The sequence below is a fragment of the Diospyros lotus genome, chromosome 12 (assembly GCF_014633365.1).
Source record: "Diospyros lotus cultivar Yz01 chromosome 12, ASM1463336v1, whole genome shotgun sequence".
In the NCBI taxonomy this organism is placed as follows: Eukaryota; Viridiplantae; Streptophyta; class Magnoliopsida; order Ericales; family Ebenaceae; genus Diospyros; species Diospyros lotus.
The window spans coordinates 33,894,531-33,916,285 of NC_068349.1; the positions used below are offsets into that span (position 1 = coordinate 33,894,531).

The following is a 21,755-nucleotide window of genomic DNA, read 5'->3' on the forward strand; positions in this document are numbered from 1 at the left end:
TATTATATTACGGAAGCTGAAGGCGGGCGATGGACGCGAAGAAAGATGTGGAGGCCGTTGCATTGATGGAGTAGCTAAAGGTGAGAGATGGCTACTGCAATAGGGTTGGAGGCGGTGTAGTGAAGGGGATAAGAAGAATATGGAGAGAAGCGACGACCGTAATGGAGGAGGTGGAGGCGACGGCCGCGACGGAGGAGTTGGAGTGTTAGGATTGAATAACAATGGCACCAATGCTCAAAATGGGGTAAATTTAGTTATTTAAAAGTTTAATTGATCTTTGAAAAAAAAAAATTGATGGAAAATGAGATTTTGATCAAGTTGAAGTGATTAGCTAAGCACAGTAAGTGAAAATGACGATTAAAAACAATCAAGAGACACAACGATATATAGTGGTTTAGTTTAAACCAAACTTAATTTACTCGTTTAGCTTCTCACTAAGAAATTTAAAATCAATTCACTATAATCCTCTCCGAATAGCTCTTCTAGCAATAAGTTAGAAATGTATAATTTTTTGCTTAACAAAGCAAGCCCTCTAGTTATAAGTTATATATTACAAATCTCTTGCTTAAAACAAGCAAGTCCATTAGCTACAAGCTTGATAAAATAAAAAATAATACAACTAAAGAGAGGATCTGAGAGACAAAACTCTTAGTTACAAATTATTCTCAAAAATGAATGCAAGGCTTGAAAATAAATTTTACAAAGTGAATGCAAAACCTTGAAGAGAAAAATGAATGGAACAATGAAGTACAAAATAAATAAGTACTTAAGAGCTTGTAATATGATCGCTTAACTTGTTTTAATCATCCATTTAACTTCTATTTATAGTGCTTGATGAGATCTTTCAAGAATATAGTCATTAGTAATGGTAAGAGCACTATAGATGAGTGGAAAAACTAGCATTTGGAGATTCATGTGACAAAAACAGTATACAAATGCTATGCATTGATCGACATATTAGTTAAAATTCAAAAACCCAGGCAATAGTCTATAGAAGAACTGTCGACTCCTTCTTGCAAATCATTATATCGGTTAATAGATCATAGAGGATCAGTTGACAAACAGAGGCTTAAAATGCAAAACATATATGTGCAAGCCTTTTGATGGTCAACAGCTTTGAAGCAAACAATCGACAGACAGAAACTGAAAGTGCAAGAAATTTGGGGACAAGTATTCTATCGATCGACAGATCCAATTGGATTAGTAGACAGATCAAGGAAAAAATTCAAACTATCAAAGGCTAACATTACGCCGGTCGACAAACCAAGGGGAATCGATTGACAATTAGAAGCAAAATAGCTTAAATGGTCGACAGATGCAAGCTAGTTTTCATTTTATCTCAACCAAACCTTCTGTCGATCGACAGCCTTAAGGCTAATAGTACACAAGCATAGGTATTTCACCAAAATAGTCAACATGTTGCATAGAACCAATCAATAGATGGTTCTTTTGCCTTTAAAATTTGTTGCTCCATTTTGAAAAGAAATTTATCGGATTCGAAAACTTTCTTTAGGGTGTTTATTTGAGATGTTAAACTTTATTTTACCAATTTGCTTTTGATAAAGAAGACAACTTGCATTTGATATTTATTCGAACAAGGTATATGAAATTGATTTTAATTCTGAGAGACATATGATGTTTTGCCTTTCATATAGTTTTGATGATGAAAAACTATTGTATTTTGATGATATTTATTGTGTTAATGATCCATATTAAATGATGCCTTAAGTAATCTCAAATGTATGTGATCAAAGTATTTTCCAATATATATATATATATATGTTGTTTATGATTTAGGATATTGGAAAATGAAGTTAAAAGTTTTTTTGTAGCATATGTCGACTAAGTGTTAAGTTTTTTTAAGAGTATAGTTGACTATGTGCCTTGCATCTGTCAACTATGCCTTGAATAGTCGACTATGTGTCTTGCATCTGTCGACTATGCCTTAAATAGTTGACTATATTTTTTGATCTGTCGACTACCCTCATAGTTCTATCGACTATAAAAATTATTCTGTCGACTATATATGTGTATGATGCTATAAGTTTTCTTCATATTTTTGTTATGTCGACTATGCCTTATTTTATTTATGAATTTATCGATTATCTATCGTCTTATGTCAACTAACTCTTTTTGCAGAAAGCCATAACGACTAGTTTTTCATTCTCCAACAGTCACAAAATGGTTAGTTTTGGGTAAAGCTCTTGGGATGCTTATAAATACAAATCAAGAAGATCAAGAAGAGGCTAATGGACAGAAATAAATTGATTCAAGCTTACATTTATACTCGTTTGTATTTACAATGACTGTGCTTCATTTTTCTCTCTTCAAGGCTTTAATCTTTATTTGTATCAATTCATTTAAGCCTTATTTGTATTTTGAGAGATATTGTAACTAAGAGATTTATCTCTTAGATCTTCTATTTACTGTACACATCTTGTATTTCCTAACTTGTTGTGTTAGATGACTTGCTCTTTGAAGCAATGGGTTGAAATTCCTAATTAGGTGCTAGAGGGCTTACTTGTATAAGCAAGATGTTGTAATTCCTAGTCTTGGACTAGATAACCTACTTGGTTTAAGTATGGGGTTTTAGTGGATTGTTTTGAAAAACCTTAGTGAGAAGGTAAGGTAGTGGATTAGGTTTGGGTTAAGGCGAACCACTATATATCTTGGTATTCTTGTGTGCTTGTGTTCTTTAATTTCTCTTTATTGTCAAGCACCTATCCAATCCTCACTTGCATTGAATTTTTATTTTTCATCAAAATGATTTCAAGTTCTATCAAGTTTTTAAATTAACCAATTCACCATCTCTTGGTGTATACCATAGCACCTCCTGGTCCAACAACATCTACGCGAATTTTAGGTATGAAATCATGTGTTTGTTTTTCATCATCAAAATTTTAACACGAGTAAAATATCATGGAAGTGGGAGGCGACGACGACGATAGGGATGGAGGGAGGTGGCAAAGGAGAGAAGGTTGCAAATTGATTAGTTGTTGGATGACAAAATTATAAAATACTTGGCCAACTAAATAAATTATGTACGACATTTTGAGAAAAATTATGGAGGAGCTTTTCCAAAATACTGTCAAATAGCGTTTAAGTTTGGCAGCATTCAAGTTCTTCAATTTTTAACAAATATATAACTAAATAAACTATACAACGTTTAAATTTCACTAATAGCTTATAAACGGTCAAATTGTTAAGCCAAACACCCTCCATATGTTATCGCTTGGAATTCTTCTTGACACATGGCAGTTAGTGGCATTTTGTAGAGGAATTGTAAACCTTGATATCATAGCAATCGGTGATCTTGGCATAGAATGGTGGGAGGAAAAGGCCTAAGATCAATTTCAATATTGAAATTAATCAGCTTCAATGATGATTTGCAAATCATGATCTTAACTTGTCTTCAATTAATTGTCAAAGTGTTGAGGGAAAAAATAAGATGAGAAAAAACACAAGATGATCCAATCACACTCAAACATAAGGAATTTTTACGTGGAAAACCCTAAAAGGGAAAAACCACGACCGTCAGTACGACAGAAAAAAAATGCGAAAACAAAGATCGAAACCTGATATCTTAACATTGATTATAAATCAATTCTTACATCTTCGTTAACCACAAGGATATACATCAATATTCCTCAAAACATTTAGAATTCAAAGTAGCAGAACTTAAATACATGGGCTACATAACATACATTTCACTCTTTATGCACTCTGCTAAGTGCCATTTCATACCTCATTTATCCTTGTATCTGCTACAATCTTCATCTGGAACGTTTGAATATTCCAGGGGCAAAGCCCAAGTTAGATGATGAATCATCTAAGTAAGGGTACATAATGATATGTCATGTGTGCATGCAATGTCTTTCATCGTAGATGTCAACTGCACCCCTCATGCTACCTACCATTTTTGCGGTTAACTCTTTCGAGGTCGAGGTGTATGGGTGCACCCTTGGTAAAGCAGCGGTGCTAGTTCGTATTCCCTACAGCCACAAATGTGTGTGATCGATGATATCAACGTGTATTTATGCATTTCATGGTCATGTATGTAGTCTACGTGATGGATACATATCAGGGCATGTCAATATGATGAAAACATTTTTGAGGAGCAGAAACCATTTACAAACCAAGAATTTTCCATAAAACTAACTTTAATTGGGGAGTACCACTTACCTTCTCAAGCTTATCGGGCTACTTCGAAATTCGTGCATTGTCTCGATTTGCGCACATCTCCTCGATTTGCATGTCAACCTCAAAATTTACACGAGTCACTTCAACTTACGTCTCAAAGCATCCTATTCACCATAATTATTTAAATAAACATTAAAAACCTATTTTTTCATAATTTTCTGGCATTTTCTTTAATTTTCTCTTTATTTCTTCCTATTTTTCCTCAATAATTTCAGATTAAATATTTCTAAAATATTTTCTCAAATATTTCACTACAACAATTCATAAAATAATATTCTTGAATTTCTGAAATTTTTTGAGAAATTTTACTTACCTTAACTTAGCTTCTTCGGCTTCCTCGGTATGCATGCCCTAATCCTTAAAACGCGTGCCGAGCCGTTTTTCTTGCCAAAATCTCCAGGATATTACCAAAATATAATTTTGTATTTTCTAGGATTTTTCTAAAATTTTTGCTCATCATTTTCCTATTTTCTTTTCTTTCTTCTTCTTTTTTTTTTTCTTCCACTATTCATCATCTTCCCTGCTCCTTCTTCACTGCACCCGTGCATTGCTCCCTCTTTTCTTTTCTCCTTTCTTCTTCTTCTCTTCTTCTTCCTTCTCTTATTCTTCTTCTTCTTCTCTTCTTTCCCCTTCTTCTGTGTGCGCAAACAACACCTGTGACCAGCCCCTTCGCGATGCCCAGCCGTGGCCGCCTGCTACTCCGCCCGTCGCCGGCCATTGCGGCCTTGCCGACCGCTGCTCGTGCCTCAACCGAGCTCGCCTCCACCCGCATTAGGCTGCCCCTGCTTGCTGCGGACTGCTATCGTCGTGGCTATGGCTGCTGCAACAGCAGCTTCGCGACTACCATGGTCGCGCCTCCATCTCCCTTCTAGCTCTCTCTCTATCTCTCTCTCCCTCTCTCGGCCAAAGCTTGAGGTCCCTGCCATTTTCTTTCCACTTCTTCTCTATTTATAGGCGGCCATTGCTCACGAACGAGTGTATAATTATATATATATATATATTACATCACATTAATTGCTAAATCTTTCAAATTCGGCTGCCATATCCCCTTAAATCCCGCTGCCATTCTCTATCAAATTGCGCGAATCTCGCTCAACCTAGAAAATTTTGCAGACGGTCCATTACTTCATCATTTGAATAATCCACTTATGGCAAAAATGAAGCTTCATGGAAGCTACCATTCACGCACACGGATGCTCATATATATATATATATATAAATATATATTATACATCACTTAAATCAAAATCAACCACCATATAACCCATGAAGCTTGCAGAGAAATGGGATGCAATTGGAGACTCATGGCTTCCCACGCGGCACACTGCTACGTCCAAGACTTGTATATATAACTAAATATATATATATATATATATTTTGCACTAAATTAATAGAGAAATTATACTTTTAAGCCTCACATTTCATCTTAAATTCATTAGGACAATTGCTTAACTGCAATTACATTCTTAAACACTGAATTACATTGTATTCTGATACTGAAAATCCAAAATTAATAACTCGAAACTTAGTAAAAAAGAATGATTTGTCCCAGTGTCCTCACCGGGCTGTTGTTTCATCCTGAAATCATTGAAGGGTTGCTTATTACGAAAAATCAGAGCCCCCTTAGGGTTTCGTTGATTTTTCGGGAGTCTCTTATAACAATTCGATTTTACAGCCAAACAGCTGTATTTTAGCTGTATCGAAAACTGTTCCCGATCCGATTTCTTTCGATATCATAAATCCTATCTTGATACGCTCGTCGAGACCCTATAATTTTCCTTAGATAATTTCACTCCGAGGCATTCCCTGCAGTTGATTCGGTACTTATAACTGCTATCAATCCAATTTTTCGGTGTTCTAAACTCATTAAAATTACGTGGCAATCTTATCTAAACATGGGGTATTACAGCTCTTCAGCCATTGACATCCTTTCCACCACACACCTTGCATCACCGCCAAGCCAATATCCTTGTGTAAACTTTGTGGACTCGCTAGAAGTATCACATCCTATTTCATGGCAACTTTGGTGGTCTAACGGCATGCCATGAGGATGTATCCATCTCTTTAGAAAGCATCTTCATCTCCCACAAAATTGAGAGACGAACTTCCAGTGTCACAATCTTTGGAGCATGTCATACTTGTTATACCAGATTTTCCAGAGCCTTTAGGAGTTGATTTTCTTTTCAACACCTTGTGTAACCTGCATTGGATCAAGATATCCTTGACTTGTATTTGCCATAAGCCAAAATTGATCTTCCCATCGAACTTTTCAAAATCAAACTTCATCATGCTTGGCATATCCTTTGCGTACTAAGCGACCGATAACCAAAGCTCCGATATCACTTGTTGAAGGAAAAAATAAGATGAGAAAAAACACAAAATGATCCAATCACACTCAAACACAAGGGATTTTTACGTAAAAAATCCTAAAAGGGAAAAACTACGATCATCAGGACGACAAGAAAAAAATATTACTATGTAGTAAAGTTTATAACTACAAAGCCCAATATTCTCTCTCTAAATCTAAGTTCCAATTAAACCCAATTTCTAACTCTCACTAGTCTCTTACAAGTGATTTGTTTGCCTTGACTAACAAGCCCACCATCCTATTTATAGAATAGTTCATTTGTTCAACAAGGTTAAGGTTTCTTTGTCTACAAAGACTAAGATTTCCTTACCAAACAACAATTTCCAATTGACTATAAATTAGGATTACAAACTAAAAAAAAAACCAATTAAGAATAGAAAATAATCTTCAAGATTAATTAGGAACTTTCGCTAAAAATTCTAATACAAAGAACTTCAAAAACCCTAGTGTATGAATTTTTAAGGAGCATGAAGTGAGATACATTGCTAGCCAATAATTAGTTATATAAAGAATTTTTATATACACAGGATTATATAAGTCAACACTTAATGACACAAAGTGATAGATGCTAATAGTGTTGTTATAGATTTGAAGCAACTTACAAAGCTAATGGTGGGTTTAGATAAAAATAAAATGTTATTTTAGAATTGGAAACCTGATCAAATGTGGATATTTATTTGGTAATTAGTTAGTTAAAAAAATACACAAGGATTGGTTGTATTTTTATTAAACCTCAAGGGGTGCTGACTATAATTTATTCTTTATTTTTTAAAAATATAAACAACTACCTCTTGTTATGCATTCACGATCTTAATCTATGGCAATATATGATTAGTCTATGATATGTTACCAACATGATGGGAATACTATTACATTGAGAGCTTCTTTAGTATCATTGTGTTGTATTATGTTGTGTTTTGTTTTTTTCTTTTAATTGTGTTGATTAAAGTAGTTAATATAGCTACTTGCCATAAGATATGATCATTTTTCATATGATATTATTATATGGTTGATCTCTCGTAATGCTCGAAATATAAGTTGTTATTTGTACATAACATATACATATAAGAAAATGAGTACACTTACATTATGTGTGTACTTATCTTTATCTCTATTGACTTCTTTTTTAATCTTATCTTATCTTACATCTACATTCTATCCTTATGGTAACTTAAGCATAAAAAATCATTTTTCTACAAGATTTAGGGTAGTCTTTCAATTGTTTTGTAAGTATACTTGTGGCAATTGCGACTTTCCATTAGTTTGAATCTTAAAATATGGTTTGTCATCATATCATCAATAGTGTTTTGCTAACTAAAGATGATATGTCTATTAATGTCAAAAGTAAATAATAAATACTTAGTTTAACATTTAACTATGAGTTATAAATATTCAAGGAATTAGAATATGAATAATGTTAAGAGTCATAACTTATGACATTACCATCAGTTATGTGGCATTTCTTTATTAGAGAAGGTTAAGAAAATCATGTGACATTGTCTCCTCTACCTAACACCTTATCCAATAAGAATACGACATAATTGATGACACTGTCATCAGTGATAACTTATAACGTTACTCTTATAATATTGAATCTTGAAAAATGACATATATATATATATAAATATATAAATGAAGAGAGATAATAATATTTTTAGTAAATTACACACAACACCTTTAAGGTTTGACAAAATTACAACAGTATCCTTGATATATTAGAAATAATAAATATCTCTCACTATAGATAGTAACAAAAATTAATTTACCCCTCTATTTATCTTTTTTATTTTTGTCTTGCTATAATTTACTCCTCACAATTATGGGCAATATTTTTATTGTCAACAAATATGAGGTTTTGCAACTTCATTTAGTCATTTATCTACCAATGGTTCACACTTTTGGATGTCAATAAAGAGATAACATTCTTACATTATATATCATTTTGTTTATTTTAAAGTCACATCATTTAAGTAAGAATGGTGCATTGATAATTGTTTGATCCAACAATTAAAAAATACAAATTTGGTATACAATTAAAAATAAAAAATTAATCTTTTTATAATATAAAAAAGCAAAAACTAACACACCTTTAGAGGTGACTCTTAAATATTGGCCAAATGGTAGATGTCTTTGTCCCTGATTCTCCATCCCTCTCAATCTTCCTCATTTGCTCTCTCTCCGACCTTGCGAACCGAGCGATCGAAACCCCAGGGCCGCCGCCATGCTCCGCCACATCGCTACCCGCATTCTGCCTCGATCCAGCATCGTCGCCGCCCGGGCGCGGCCTTTCTCCACCGACCTGCCGGCGGCTACGGTGACCGATGACAAGTTCGTGGAGGCGTGGAAGAAAGTGATCCCCAACATTGAGCCGCCCAAGACCCCTCTGGCCTATATGACTCCTCGCCCCCCAACCCCTTCTTCGATTCCATCCAAGCTCACCGTCAACTTCGTCCTTCCCTACGCTTCCGAGCTTTCCGCCAAAGAGGTCGGTCATTCCTGCGGAAACCCTTTTGGGATTCTTGTCTTTTCGTCAGATTCGATGTGGGTTTTGCTCCAATTTGATGCTATCACTGTTTTTGATCCCATTTTAGTGTTTTCTGTCATGTGGAATTTTTCTATCTTGGTTTGGTTGAATTTTTTGTGGGTTTTGCCAATGATCTGACATCGATCTCCTTTCATCTGGGTTCTCTTCACTATTTGTTTGATTAAATCATGTTATTCTTTGTTTTTCTATTTAGATGGATTTCTTCTTTGTCTGACCCCTGTGTTTCCCGTTTCCATTCGAGTTTACTAGTTTTTACTGTTACTGAGTGATTGGTTGGTTCATTTGGGGCGTCTTGGTGTTAGTCGGTTCCTAATTTGCATGCCTCATATTTGAAATGTTCGGTACCTGAGGCATGAGATGTTGACTAGTGAGTGATGAAGGATAGAATGTAGAAGAACAGAAGAAGAGAAAAAGAAGAAGAGAAGAAGAGGCAGAGAATAGAAGAAAATCTCGGGGAGGAGGAGAAGAGAACAGGGGAGGTGAAGAAGAAAAGGAGAGAAAGAGAACCAAAGGAGAAGTAAAGAGAGAGAGAAAAAAAATCAATAACCAAAATTCATTACTGAACTAGCACCAAAATAATTAGGAAACAAAAACATAACATCCAACTCCTTTTTAAATCTTAATTAAAGTAGGAAAATATAGAACTCCTAATTCTTCTTTGTAATAAATAACTAAAATTCTAAATTAACTAGAACTATTTATCTTCAACATTTCCCCAGGTAGGTATAACTCTCCCAAAATCATAACTGAAATTGGGCAAAATTTAAAAGTTCCTAATCCTTTCTAAGATCTTAACTTAAAATTTAATATAACTACAACTCATTATTTTCATCATTTCCCCGCCAAAGTAGAAGGGTAGAACTCTCATCAGGAGAGTACACTAAGTGTAAAAACTCGAATTATCTGGGTGGCTGTTGGAGACTGCAATCACAGGATGATTGTGATGATGATTGATTAAACGAGGGTCAGCCACAATAAAACGAAACTTGATGCAATTGCAGGCCTGTAATAATGGCTATGACAATTGTAGTGGATGGAGATGATTGTGAGGCACCTTCAATGGTGACAGTATCATGGATGTCTAAGGGCTGTGAATTGAAATTGTTAGTTGATAATGGTTGAGGAGGCAGTGACAATTTGAGTTGGATGTACTAGGCATAATTTGTTGTGAGCTAGTGATAGTGTAAATTGGCCGGTAAATCCCAGTTAAATAATTGTTGGAAGTTCCGTCGTAGTTGCCAAGTTAGATATGTTACGAGAAGGGAAAAATGACCCTCAATTAGATGGATGTTTTAGTGGAAACCTCATTGGCAGGTTGAGTTGGATGGAGAATCATTTGACAGTGTCTTAGATGGATGTTTTAGTGGCAACCTCATTGGAAGGTTGAGTTGGGTGGAGAATCATTTGACAGTGTCTTGGACTGGTAAATAGATTGGACCTGTAGATTAAGAAGTTTCCTTTTATTTCATTTTTGGTTGTAAGGAAGGTTTTCTTTTTCTCTTTTTATTTGATGTTATTATTATTTTTGGCTGAACAATTCCCAATGTGTGTATGTGTGTGTGTGAGAGAGAGAGAGAGAGAGAGAGAGAGAGAGAGAGAGAGAGAGAGTTCAGTGATATTAATTTTTGGTTAAAGAAGTGCATGCCCCAAAATCAGTGCATGTTAGCCTGTTTAGGTCCTTCGAAACTGTGACACCTTATACTTGATTTTGGAGAAATTGCCATCCCTACCCTACTCAGAATAAATGTTTCGAAAACTGGACCAGGGTATCAAACTGGAAAAGGGGAATGGTCAAACTGGGGTTGAATCAGGTTTTAAAATAATTAATTAAATAAATAAAAGTAATTTAACTTAGGTTTCAAAAATAAAAAAATTAGAATACATCAAATTGTAGACTTAAAATATAATTTATGGACTTGAAAAATTATATATATTCCAAAAATATAAGAATAAAGGGTGTTCCTAGTGCACGAGACTTTTTTAAAAAGTCAGGGGAGGTTGCATGGTATACAACCTTCCTCTTTTTCTTTTTTTGTAAAGAGGTTATTTTTACAATTTGAACAAATGACTTTTTGATCATAAATGTCCGACCTTACTGTTGTTGCCAAGGGTTGTCCTACAAAAATATATGTATAATTGCAATAAAATTTTGTTATACATAATTATTATTCTATTGTGATGGTATTTATTATTTTATAATTTTTATATATAAAATTCTCGTAGTACCAAATATTTTGCATCTTTGTCTTATTCACAAAAATACCCATGTGTATGAAAATTATAAGGTGGAATACACGAAACTGAAGCATTTACTTAACCAAAACCCTACTTCAAAGTTGCAGCCAAAGTTCTATGGTCTATTCCTCATAACTGCCAAGGTTGGAAGTGTGGCTTATAGGTTGTAACTTCCAGGCTGTAACTTTCGGAGAGCTCAAGCATCCACCCGTAATTCCATGTTTCTCTTCTTAAGAAATCGGTAGGAACACAACAAGTGAGTCCAATTCTGCCTACTTCTCTATATGCTGTAGACAAGCCTAAGGAACCTACGGCTATTCTGGATAAAAGGGTGATATACAAGCATGGGGTTCCCATCACTCAAGTACTAGTACAATGGTCGGGCCTTCATCCATATAATATCTGGGAATACCTTCCAGATTTATTCAACCAATTCTCTCGCGTGGCAAGCCTTCTCAGCATTTCTTGATGACAAGAAAATTTTGATAGGGGGGTTTACTGTAATTAAAGATAAGGGTGAAAGCAATATATTTTGTTATGATTAGGAGCTCTTTTTGACAACTCAAACAATGTTTCAAAATGCCTATTCTCGCAACTCCTCACCTGAAATCAATCCAAAACAACAAAAAATTAAATGCAATCAAATCAGAACAGAAATAAGAAACAAGAAAGAGAAACGCAAACCACAAGATGCCAATTTTATCCTGGTTTGAACTGGTTTACACCAGTTCTACATCCAGTAGTCAAACACCCCCTCGAGCAGCTTTCTTTATTCAGAGAATGATCAGAATACAGTGTGTTCTCTTCCATCCGTTTCCCTAGTAGATCAAGCCTTTGCCCCAAGATTACAAAGCTATCCAACTCTAGCCTTTCTGTCGGAATGATCACTACTCGTTACAAACAGAAAATGAGAACTCTATCTCTCTTTGCTACCCCTTGCCCTCTATTTATAACAGTGGGCGGATATCCTAATGAAGACTATTACATATTTATAGTTTAACCCCTCCAACTATAACTAATTACATGATTGAGAAATAAAATTCTATTTAATACTTCATTGGCTCTCAAAATACATTGCTTTCACTGATCTTTTTATCCTATACTCAGGACAACTTTTAACATATTTTGTAAGCTGAATGTAATGGGTTGTACCTAGTTAGTTGCTGCATCGGCGCCCGGATATAGTGATAAATGAGCAAGGGTTCCCGCATTTGCTTGGACGGATGTGAGTAAAAAAGCTAGTCCAAAATCAAAATCAAAACCAAAACCAAAATCAAAATCAAAACCAAAACCAAAATCAAAATCAAAATCAAAAACAAAATCAAATTCAAAGTCAAGGCCAAAAACAAAATCAAATCCAAAGTCAAGGCCAAAAACAAAATCATAGATTAAGGATTGGGTCATGGAACATAGAAACATTAACAGGTAAAGCTATGGAAGTGGTGGATGTGATGATTAGGAGAAAAATTAATATTATGTGCCTTCAAGAGACGAGATGGGTAGGGAAAAAAGCAAAAACTTTATCAGAAGCTGGATATAAAATATGGTACACAGGAACTGATTGAGCGAAAAATGGAATGAGGATTATTATGGATAAAAGCTTAATAGATGAGGTAGTGGATGTAAAGAGAATAGGGGATAGGATTATCATGGTGAAGATTAGTCTAGGAAGAATGACTATGAATATCTTTAGTACATATACACCACAAGCGGGGTTAGGTGATGAGATAAAAGCAAAATTCTGGGAGGACCTAGAGGGACTCATACAAATGATACCAAGAGGAGAGAAAGTGATTATAGGAGGTGACTTAAATGGGCACGTGGGTAGAGACGGAAACGGATATAGAGAGGTACACGGAGGGTATGGATTCGAGGAAATTAATAATGAGGGTAAATCTATCCTAGATTTTGCTATGGCATATGGGCTCATTATAACCAATACTAGGTTCAAAAAACGGGACGAACACTTAATCACATATAAAAATATCACCTGAAGCACCCAAATAGATTACTTTCTCATGAGACAAGAGGATTGGTTATGTTGTAGGAATTGTAAGGTGATACCGGGAGAGTGTTTGACTACTCAACATAGACTTCTAGTACTTGACGTCCAAGTAAGAAATTGGAAGAGAAAAAATCACATAAAACAAAATCCAAGAATCAGGTGGTGGAATTTAAAAGGGGAGAAACAACTAATCTTCAAAGAAAAATTAAGGGGTAGAAGGGAATGGAATGGAGAAAGACAGACAAACCAAATGTGGAAAGAAATGGCTAATGCTCTGAGAAGCACAGCAAAGGTAGTCCTTGGAGAGACAAATGGTAGAGCCCCTAACCTTAAGGAGTCTTGGTGGTGGAATGAAGAGGTACAATTGAAAATTAAAAATAAGAAAACTTGCTATAAGGCGGTATATCAATGCAACAATGAAGAAAATCAAAAAAATTATAAAGAAGCAAAAAAGGCAGCAAAAAGAGCTGTTAGTGAAGCAAGGTCAAAAGCATATGAGAATCTATATAAACGACTTGATACAAAAGATGGAGAAAGGGATATATATAAATTAGCTAAAGCAAGAGAAAGAAAAACACGGGATTTAAATCAAGTGAAATGCATAAAAGATGACAATCAAAATGTTTTAGTAAATGAGGGAGCGATTAAGGAGAGATGGAAGGAGTATTTCACAAAATTATTCAATGATGGTGGTGACACAAGAGTTAGGTTGGGACATCTTAGTAACTCCGAAGGGAATGTGAGCTACACATTCTATCGACGCATAAGTTCAAATGAAATAAGGCAAGCATTAAAAAAGATGAAAAATCATAAGGCAGTGAGACCAGATAATATACCAATAGAAGCATGGAAATGCATGGGAGAAGAGGACATCTCTTGGCTAACGCAACTATTTAACGCCATTCTTAAATAAAAAAAGATGCCAGATGAGTGGAGGAAGAGTACTTTGGTTCCTATATACAAGAACAAAGGAGATGTTCAAAACTGTGAAAATTATAGAGGAATTAAGTTAATGAGTCATACCATAAAACTCTGGGAGAGAGTAATAGAGCAGAGGCTTAGAAAGGAAACAAAGGTGTCAGAAAATCAGTTTGGTTTCATGCCTGATAGGTTAACAATGGAAGCTATATATTTACTGAGGCGTCTAATGGAAAGGTATCGAGATCATCAGAAGGACCTACATATGGTGTTTATAGATCTAGAAAAGGCCTATGATAGGGTCCCTAGAGAAGTATTATGGAGGGTTTTAGAGAAGAAAGGAGTCAAAATAGCCTATATACAAGCCCTTAAGGACATGTATCATGGTGTAGAGACAAGGGTCAGAATATGCGGAGGGGATACTGAACCATTTACAACTACAATAGGACTGCATCAAGGTTCTGCACTAAGTCCATACTTATTTGCCTTAGTAATGGATGAACTCACTAAAGATATTCAGACAGATGTGCCATGGTGTATGCTATTTGCAGACGACATAGTGTTGGTGGATGAAACAAAAGAAGGAGTGAACACTAAGCTTGAGTTGTGGAGAAACAATTTAGAATCTAAGGGATTTAAATTAAGTAGAAAGAAAATAGAATATATGGAATGCAAATTTAGTAAAAATGCAAGAGTGGATGATGTTATAATAAAATTAGAAGACCAAATCTTACGAAGAAAAGACCATTTTCGATATTTGGGATCAGTGATTCAAAAAGATGGAGAAATCCATGAGGATGTCGCACATAAAATTAAGGCAGGTTGGCTAAAATGGAGAAATGCTTGGGGGTGTTATGTGATGGTAAAATCCCATTAAAATTGAAAGGAAAATTTTATAGGACAACTATAAGACCAGTCTTGCTGTATGGCTCAGAATGTTGGGCAGTCAAATACCAGCATGAGTAAAAGACGAGTGTAGCGGAGATGAGGATGTTAAGGTGGATGTGTGGACATACAAGAAAGGATAAAATTAGAAATGAAGTTATTCGTAATAAGGTAGGAGTAGTGCCAATCGAGGAGAAGATGAGAGAGACTAGACTAAGATGGTTTGGTCATGTGAGAAGGAGACTAAGAGACGCTCCTGTGAGGAGAGTTGATGAAATGGAATAATTAGTCACAAAAAGAGGTAGAGGTAGACCCAAGAAGACTTTGGGAGAGACATTAAAATTTGATATGAAATATATGGATCTAAATGAGAATATGACAAAAGACAGAAATACATGGAAGTCTAGAATTCATGTAGCCTATCCCACATAGTGGGATAAAGGCTGGATATGTTGTTGTTGTTGTTTTATGCGGTTATTGCACATGGGAGGTTAGGAATTCAGCTATATATAGTGCTGAATTTCCCTTCTATGGATATATGAAAAATCTGAGAATATTCTGAACCTATCTCTCTCCCTTAATTCTGCATTATTCTTCTTCCAAATTCTCTCTCAATATCTCCCTTCCTTTCTCCCTTGATCCTTCTATTTGATCGAGAACCATTGTCAAAACTTGAGGAGCTGACATAGGCATAGTTGTTAAAGGCGCGCCTAGGCGCCAGTTCAATGCCTCGCCTGGGCTGAGGCGAGGCGATTTCAGTGAGGCGCGTGCCTTGTACGGTGAGGTGCCGAGGCGAGAGGCGCGCCTCATGAAACCTAGGTTTTAATTAAAATCTAGGCAGTCCAATTCCTCCATCTTCTCAGTTCCAACATATATACATTACAACATATTTACATTTCTTTAGTTTAATTAAATGTCCACATTTTCTTTTATTTATATTTTACCTTCCATTTACTTTAATACATAAATGTAAATAAGAAAATACCCCTCATTTGGATTCAATAAAAATATCTAAAAAATCAAAATCCATAAGAATAAAAAAATAGAATTTTGATTTTAGTACAAACTCAGGATTTAACGATTTTACCACCCCCAAAATACATACCTACTATTTCTTGAAAAATTCATTAAAAATCATTTTAACAACAATGAATATTAGCTATCAAAATACCAGGAGATAATTTTTCAAAATAAAAACATTTTCTTATATGTCTCCTTATAATGTGCTAATCTTCCAGACTTAGAAAAATAACATTTTTCAAAATAAAAACATTTTCTTGATTGAAGGAGATGATGAAGATATTGACCTTGATGTTGATGATCTCCTTGATGATGATTGATTAAAACTTCTTTATTGATTGTGGACTTGTAGTGTTTATATGTTTGTTTAGAACTTTGCATGATGATTAGTACTTGTTTGAGTTTGAGACTTTAAGTTTGAACTTTGATGGTGTTTCTAGTTTAGAATTTGAAGATAATGAATCATTAATGATATGCATGTGTTATTATTGATAATTTGATAATTTTTTATGATTTTACAAGATTTTGAGTTTTTTTTTGTAAAAGATGCGCCTCGCTTTGCAAAGGCGCACCTCGCCTCGTGCCTCAGGCTCCAGGACCCTTTGCGCCTCGCTGCGCTTCGCGCCTTTCAGAACTATGGACATAGGCATACGAGGGTGAGTTATCAATTTGACCTCCAAGGGGGTAGGTGTTGAGACTTTGTATTTAGAAATCCCGGACTCATCAAAATAGTATAGCAGGAAATGCTAGTGTTTAATGCAGCTAAATCAGCCTGTTATAAACTATAAAGTTGAGTTTTGTTGTTTGGTTTTGGTGAATTGACATATAAAATTGAGTCCTACTATTTGTTAGTGTTTCCATGCCGTATAGGTTCGTTTCACAATATCAACTATGTGACCAAGCACAACCATATCAATTATCCATCTCGCAATACTTTTTCATAGGAAGATGGTATTGGAACTTTAGCTCATCATTCCTTATCTAGCAGGTTGTGTCAGGAATGACATCTGATATAAAATTTTGCCACATTGTTCTTTTGCATGGATTGGTATTATCAATATAATTTTTAAAAGTCAATTAACATTATAAATGCCATGCTGCAGACCCTAACTTGGTTAGGATAAGAGGTAGTTGATAATGACGACGAGAGTCTATTTTTGTTGGTATCCTCCATTTTCTCTTTCATAAGTCGTCTAAACTAGTAACTATAATTTAAAACTGATCTGGCTGTGATTACATAATAAAACTCAAATAAAAGATTTGGAGCTTCATGTGCATCCATATGAGCTGTAATTCATGACACAAGTGGTCTTCACAACCCGCTGGATAACATCAACAAAAATACCAGCCTACAAGAACTTCCAAGACTAAGCTCACACGATGCAAGTAGGTATTTATATTGCCTTTTGCTTATTTATTACCCTTGCACTCTCCTTCCTAACTCTGGTACCATGTGATCTTTGATGGATTTTACTTTTAAAGAGCATATGGAAATTATATTCTTCATTTGATAAGCATAAGTGTCACTTATTTACTTCTTTTTTTTCCCCATATACTACAACAAAAGAAATACACAAAAATAAGCCTTAATTCCACTAGGCACTTCCCCCACCCCTTCTGCATATGCTAAAGTTTAGAAACACAAAAATAAAAAAGAAATACATAATGGTTTTGTTTTATCATCACAAGAAAGCCATTATCTTTAGGATTTAGTTTCCTCTTGTTTTATCATGAGAGGGCATGAAATGCTTAGAGTTGAAAGTTCTTATAGGTTGTTCTTCTTTCATGACTAGCCCCTCACCCCACCCAAAAAATAATAATAAAAAGAAAGAAATAAAGCTCTCATTGGCTGTTTCGCAGTGGATATTAATATTGGTTATATGATCTTATGTGAGGATGCAAATTTGAATTTACTTTTAAGGTCATCTGATCATTAAACTAGTTTCACATTGTTGGCTTATGACTTTGGGGTAGCTCAAGTTGTCTTTCTATGATGGTTATAAATAAATATCTTCTTTGAGGTAGTTCTCTTTGGTCATTGTTTCTCTTCAGTTATATTTCCCAGTTGTAACAAGGACATTCATTGAGATTGTGGGAAGGGGAGACTGGTTCAATTCATCAGAAGCAACTGTTGCTTAGTTATATTAAACCCCCAAAGGGGGCAGGTTGTGCAGCTAGTCTAGTTTCCATGGAAGGAGTTCATGATGGATGTGAAACTTAGCTATTGTCCTATTTTTAATATTATTCCCAATTGACTAAGCAGGTTTGGAGTGAGCCTTGGAGTCATGTAAAGTTTTGCATAGAGTATCTTTCTGGAAGATTAGAAGGAATCAGGAGAATTCTCGGGTAATTGGAAGCGGCTAAAATAAACTAAGTTAGAGAGTCTAACTTGTATAGTATATTATGAGGGGTATATTGGAGAATGTGTTCTCTTTTTAATGAGTTCTTGTAATTACCGCCTATATGTCTATAAATAGAAGGCATAGGAAGGCAGTTGCATCATTCATTTCACATTCTGTATATGAGTTTAGTGATGTGAAACTGAGAGGAAAGGCTTATAAAAGAGAGTTCTTTGTAATCTCATAGGGCGGTGTACTCGTGTGATAGAGAAGAGGATTCTTGTACTGATTTCAAAAGGATTTGTAGTGGATTGCTCTCGGATCAAAGAGGCTGGATGTAGGATTGCTTACAGCAATCTGAACCAGGATAAATCTTTGTCTTCTTGTGTGGTTTGCTTGTCTCTTTACTGTATTTCCATTATTGACTTTAATTCGGATTTATATTTCTGTGGTTGGGATTGGTCTCGGGTGTGTGTGTGGTTGTGAATTTGCTGTGTTTGAGAGATCCTAGTGCTTCTAATTGTAATTTGTAAACAAGTCACATTTAGAGAAAGCATAAGGTCTCATGTTAGGTGTGTTGCTGCGGTTGTAATTCCTCTGTAGATACATCTACCAGTGTACCTAATGAGGGCAAAATTGGATGGACTACTGGGCCTAGAGCAAGCCTACCCTAATGGAGGTTTCATGGGCGTAGGAAGGATATGGGGGATGTGATAAAAATCTGCCTGGGTTGAGAACAGGGTTGGGAGAGGGTTGAATCCATACTGTTTTTCATTAACACTCCTGGTATGTGTTTTATTCTCATAATGAAGGCCTTATTAGGGTTAGGATTTCTTCATTTATGCTCATTCATCATTTTTCTTATTTTACCACTCATCAATATCTTATGGGCACCATCTAAACGTGCATGCACTTATTTGCATATCAGTATGTGAGGATTGTATTCATATGTTTTGCAAATGGTACGGGGAAATGCAAATCATCCCTTTGGTGACACATCAGTTTCATTGTTCTATCTCTGTTCTACACCTGTATGATGCGTTTCTGTTTGTACGTGTATGAAATATATGCACTCATACTGATGGAGAGCTCAGTCAGATTATTAGTTTACTATTTTGTTTCTCTATCTTTATGATCTTATTAGTTGAGATCTCTCTTTCTCTATCCTTACGATCTCATTAGTTGAGATCTCTCTTTCTCTATCCTTATGATCTTATTAGTTGTGATCTGTGTGTGTGTGTGTGCTGTCAGGATTGTGGTTAACAAGGCTGGGGTGAGGTAGATTGGGTTAGGTATTGTGCCACAGGAGTAACTCCTTACCCGCTGGGAGAATCTTTTTGATAAATGGGATTGGGAAGGGGTTCTCCTGTCTTGTACTGACCAGTCGAGTGTTGACTTACTGTCTTGGCATTTGTTGGTTACGGGTTGAAGTTGATTGGACACTATTTCTTATTTGAAGTTGAATGTTCAACCCCATCTAGTGGGGATAAAGGCTTGATTGCAATTGTTGTTCATTACTGGGCAGCGGGGAGTAAGGTGATTGGAGAGCTAAAATTCATATAACTGACCCCACTGTGAGATTGAGGCATGACGATTATGAGGATGTTAGGCAGTAAGGGAAGGCTCCATGCATAATTTCTAGTACCATTTTTCGTGTTGTGAGGATAAAATGTTTGATCTCCTGTAGTTTTGGAACACACCCACTCTGTTGTGTACAGTTAATCTTGTTTTATTTATTTATAACTTTGTTTGCAATCTCAACTGGTAATCCATTTAACTCGGGTGATATTTTCTTGGGGGTGCTTCTGTTAGATGTTTTTTAATACTCCTGAGGGTTGTCTGAGATTCCTCCCATTAAGTGAACTTCTTTTATGGTGAATGTTTAAATTAATGGACTACTCAGCAAGGTGTTGAATTTCCTAGTCCAATGCATATTGTGTTAGTGGAAAAAAAAGAAAAAGAAAAGATTATGAATATGTGCTCCTTCTCAAATCTGAATTCACTTTTTCCCTTTTGCTGAAAATTACTTGCACACAAGGTCGCTTAAGTATCAAAATGATCTACGGATAAAGTTTGGATTCTTTGCGTCCTGATATAATTTAGAAGCAAGCTGTACATGGATGGTTTCATCAGGTACCTATAACGTTGAGATGTGTGGTCTTGCAGGTTGACATGGTCATAATTCCAGCCACAACAGGACATATGGGTGTCCTCCCAGGGCACGTAGCAACAATCGCAGAGCTGAAACCCGGTGTCATGTCGGTGCATGAAGGGAACGAAGTGAAGAAGTACTTCGTTAGCAGCGGGTTCGCATTCATCCATGCAAACTCTTACGCGGACATAATGGCAGTGGAGGCTGTGCCAGTCGATCAGATTGACGCGAGCCTGGTCCAAAAGGGCCTTGCGGAATTCACCCAGAAACTTTCCTCAGCCACAACTGATTTGGAGAAAGCTGAAGCTCAGATTGGAGTGGATATTCACAGTGCCCTCAACTCTGCCCTTGCTGGCTAGTGGTGATTAGTCCCCGTGTTTCAGCTCAGCCCCTCCTCCTTCCTGATTCAATAATTAATCCTCTCCTCTTCTGCCCGTCTCTTCAACACTGAAGATCATTGTCTCGTGACAGAAAACTTGCTTTTTGAGATGTTTCAGTTTCTTGCTTTGCCCTTGTTGAATGAATGTGGGAAAGATGCACCATCTCCTTGAACAAATTTATTTCTGACTGAGCAGCAAAGTTTGAGTAGAATCTTCAAAATTAGAAAGCTCCATACTCCATAGTCGTCGTCATTACTTTACTCCTTTGTTTGTTTTCTTTTTTAATCTTTTTCTCCTCTATCTATCCCATGCAGAAAATCTTCAACTTAATGAAATATTATATATTATTACTAACATTAAACTCTTAGGCTCTCTTGGAAGTTGAGTTGAGATTTGCTTTGGTTTGCTTGGCACACAGATTTTGCAATTTGGATCATTTGCATAAAAATCCTATGTGGTGTTTGAGGGGACAAAGCTACACCTGAGTACCTAAAAGATTTGACAAAAATGACTTAATATATTAGAAATGGTGTACATCTCTTTTGGTGTTATTAATCTAGTATCACCTTTTACTTTTATTAAAATATTTAAAAATATCCTTTTATCCCCCTCACCCTCTTTCTCTATTTTCCTGTTGCCACCAACATTTGCTTTAATGATAGATTCAAAACACTTGCCTATTGAAGTCATTACAGATAATAAAAGAGA

At 35.7% G+C, this 21,755-nt stretch overlaps 1 protein-coding gene across 1 annotated transcript; it reads left to right on the forward strand.

Annotated features, from left to right (window-relative positions):
- The first annotated feature begins 8,694 nt into the window (after positions 1-8,694).
- Positions 8,695-21,280, forward strand: LOC127786826 (ATP synthase subunit delta', mitochondrial-like). The gene is made up of 2 exons (XM_052314513.1): positions 8,695-9,053; positions 20,682-21,280. The coding sequence occupies exons 1-2, from the start codon at positions 8,790-8,792 to the stop codon at positions 21,024-21,026; spliced, it is 609 nt and encodes a 202-aa protein (XP_052170473.1). The 5' UTR covers positions 8,695-8,789; the 3' UTR covers positions 21,027-21,280.
- Positions 21,281-21,755: the final 475 nt, after the last annotated feature.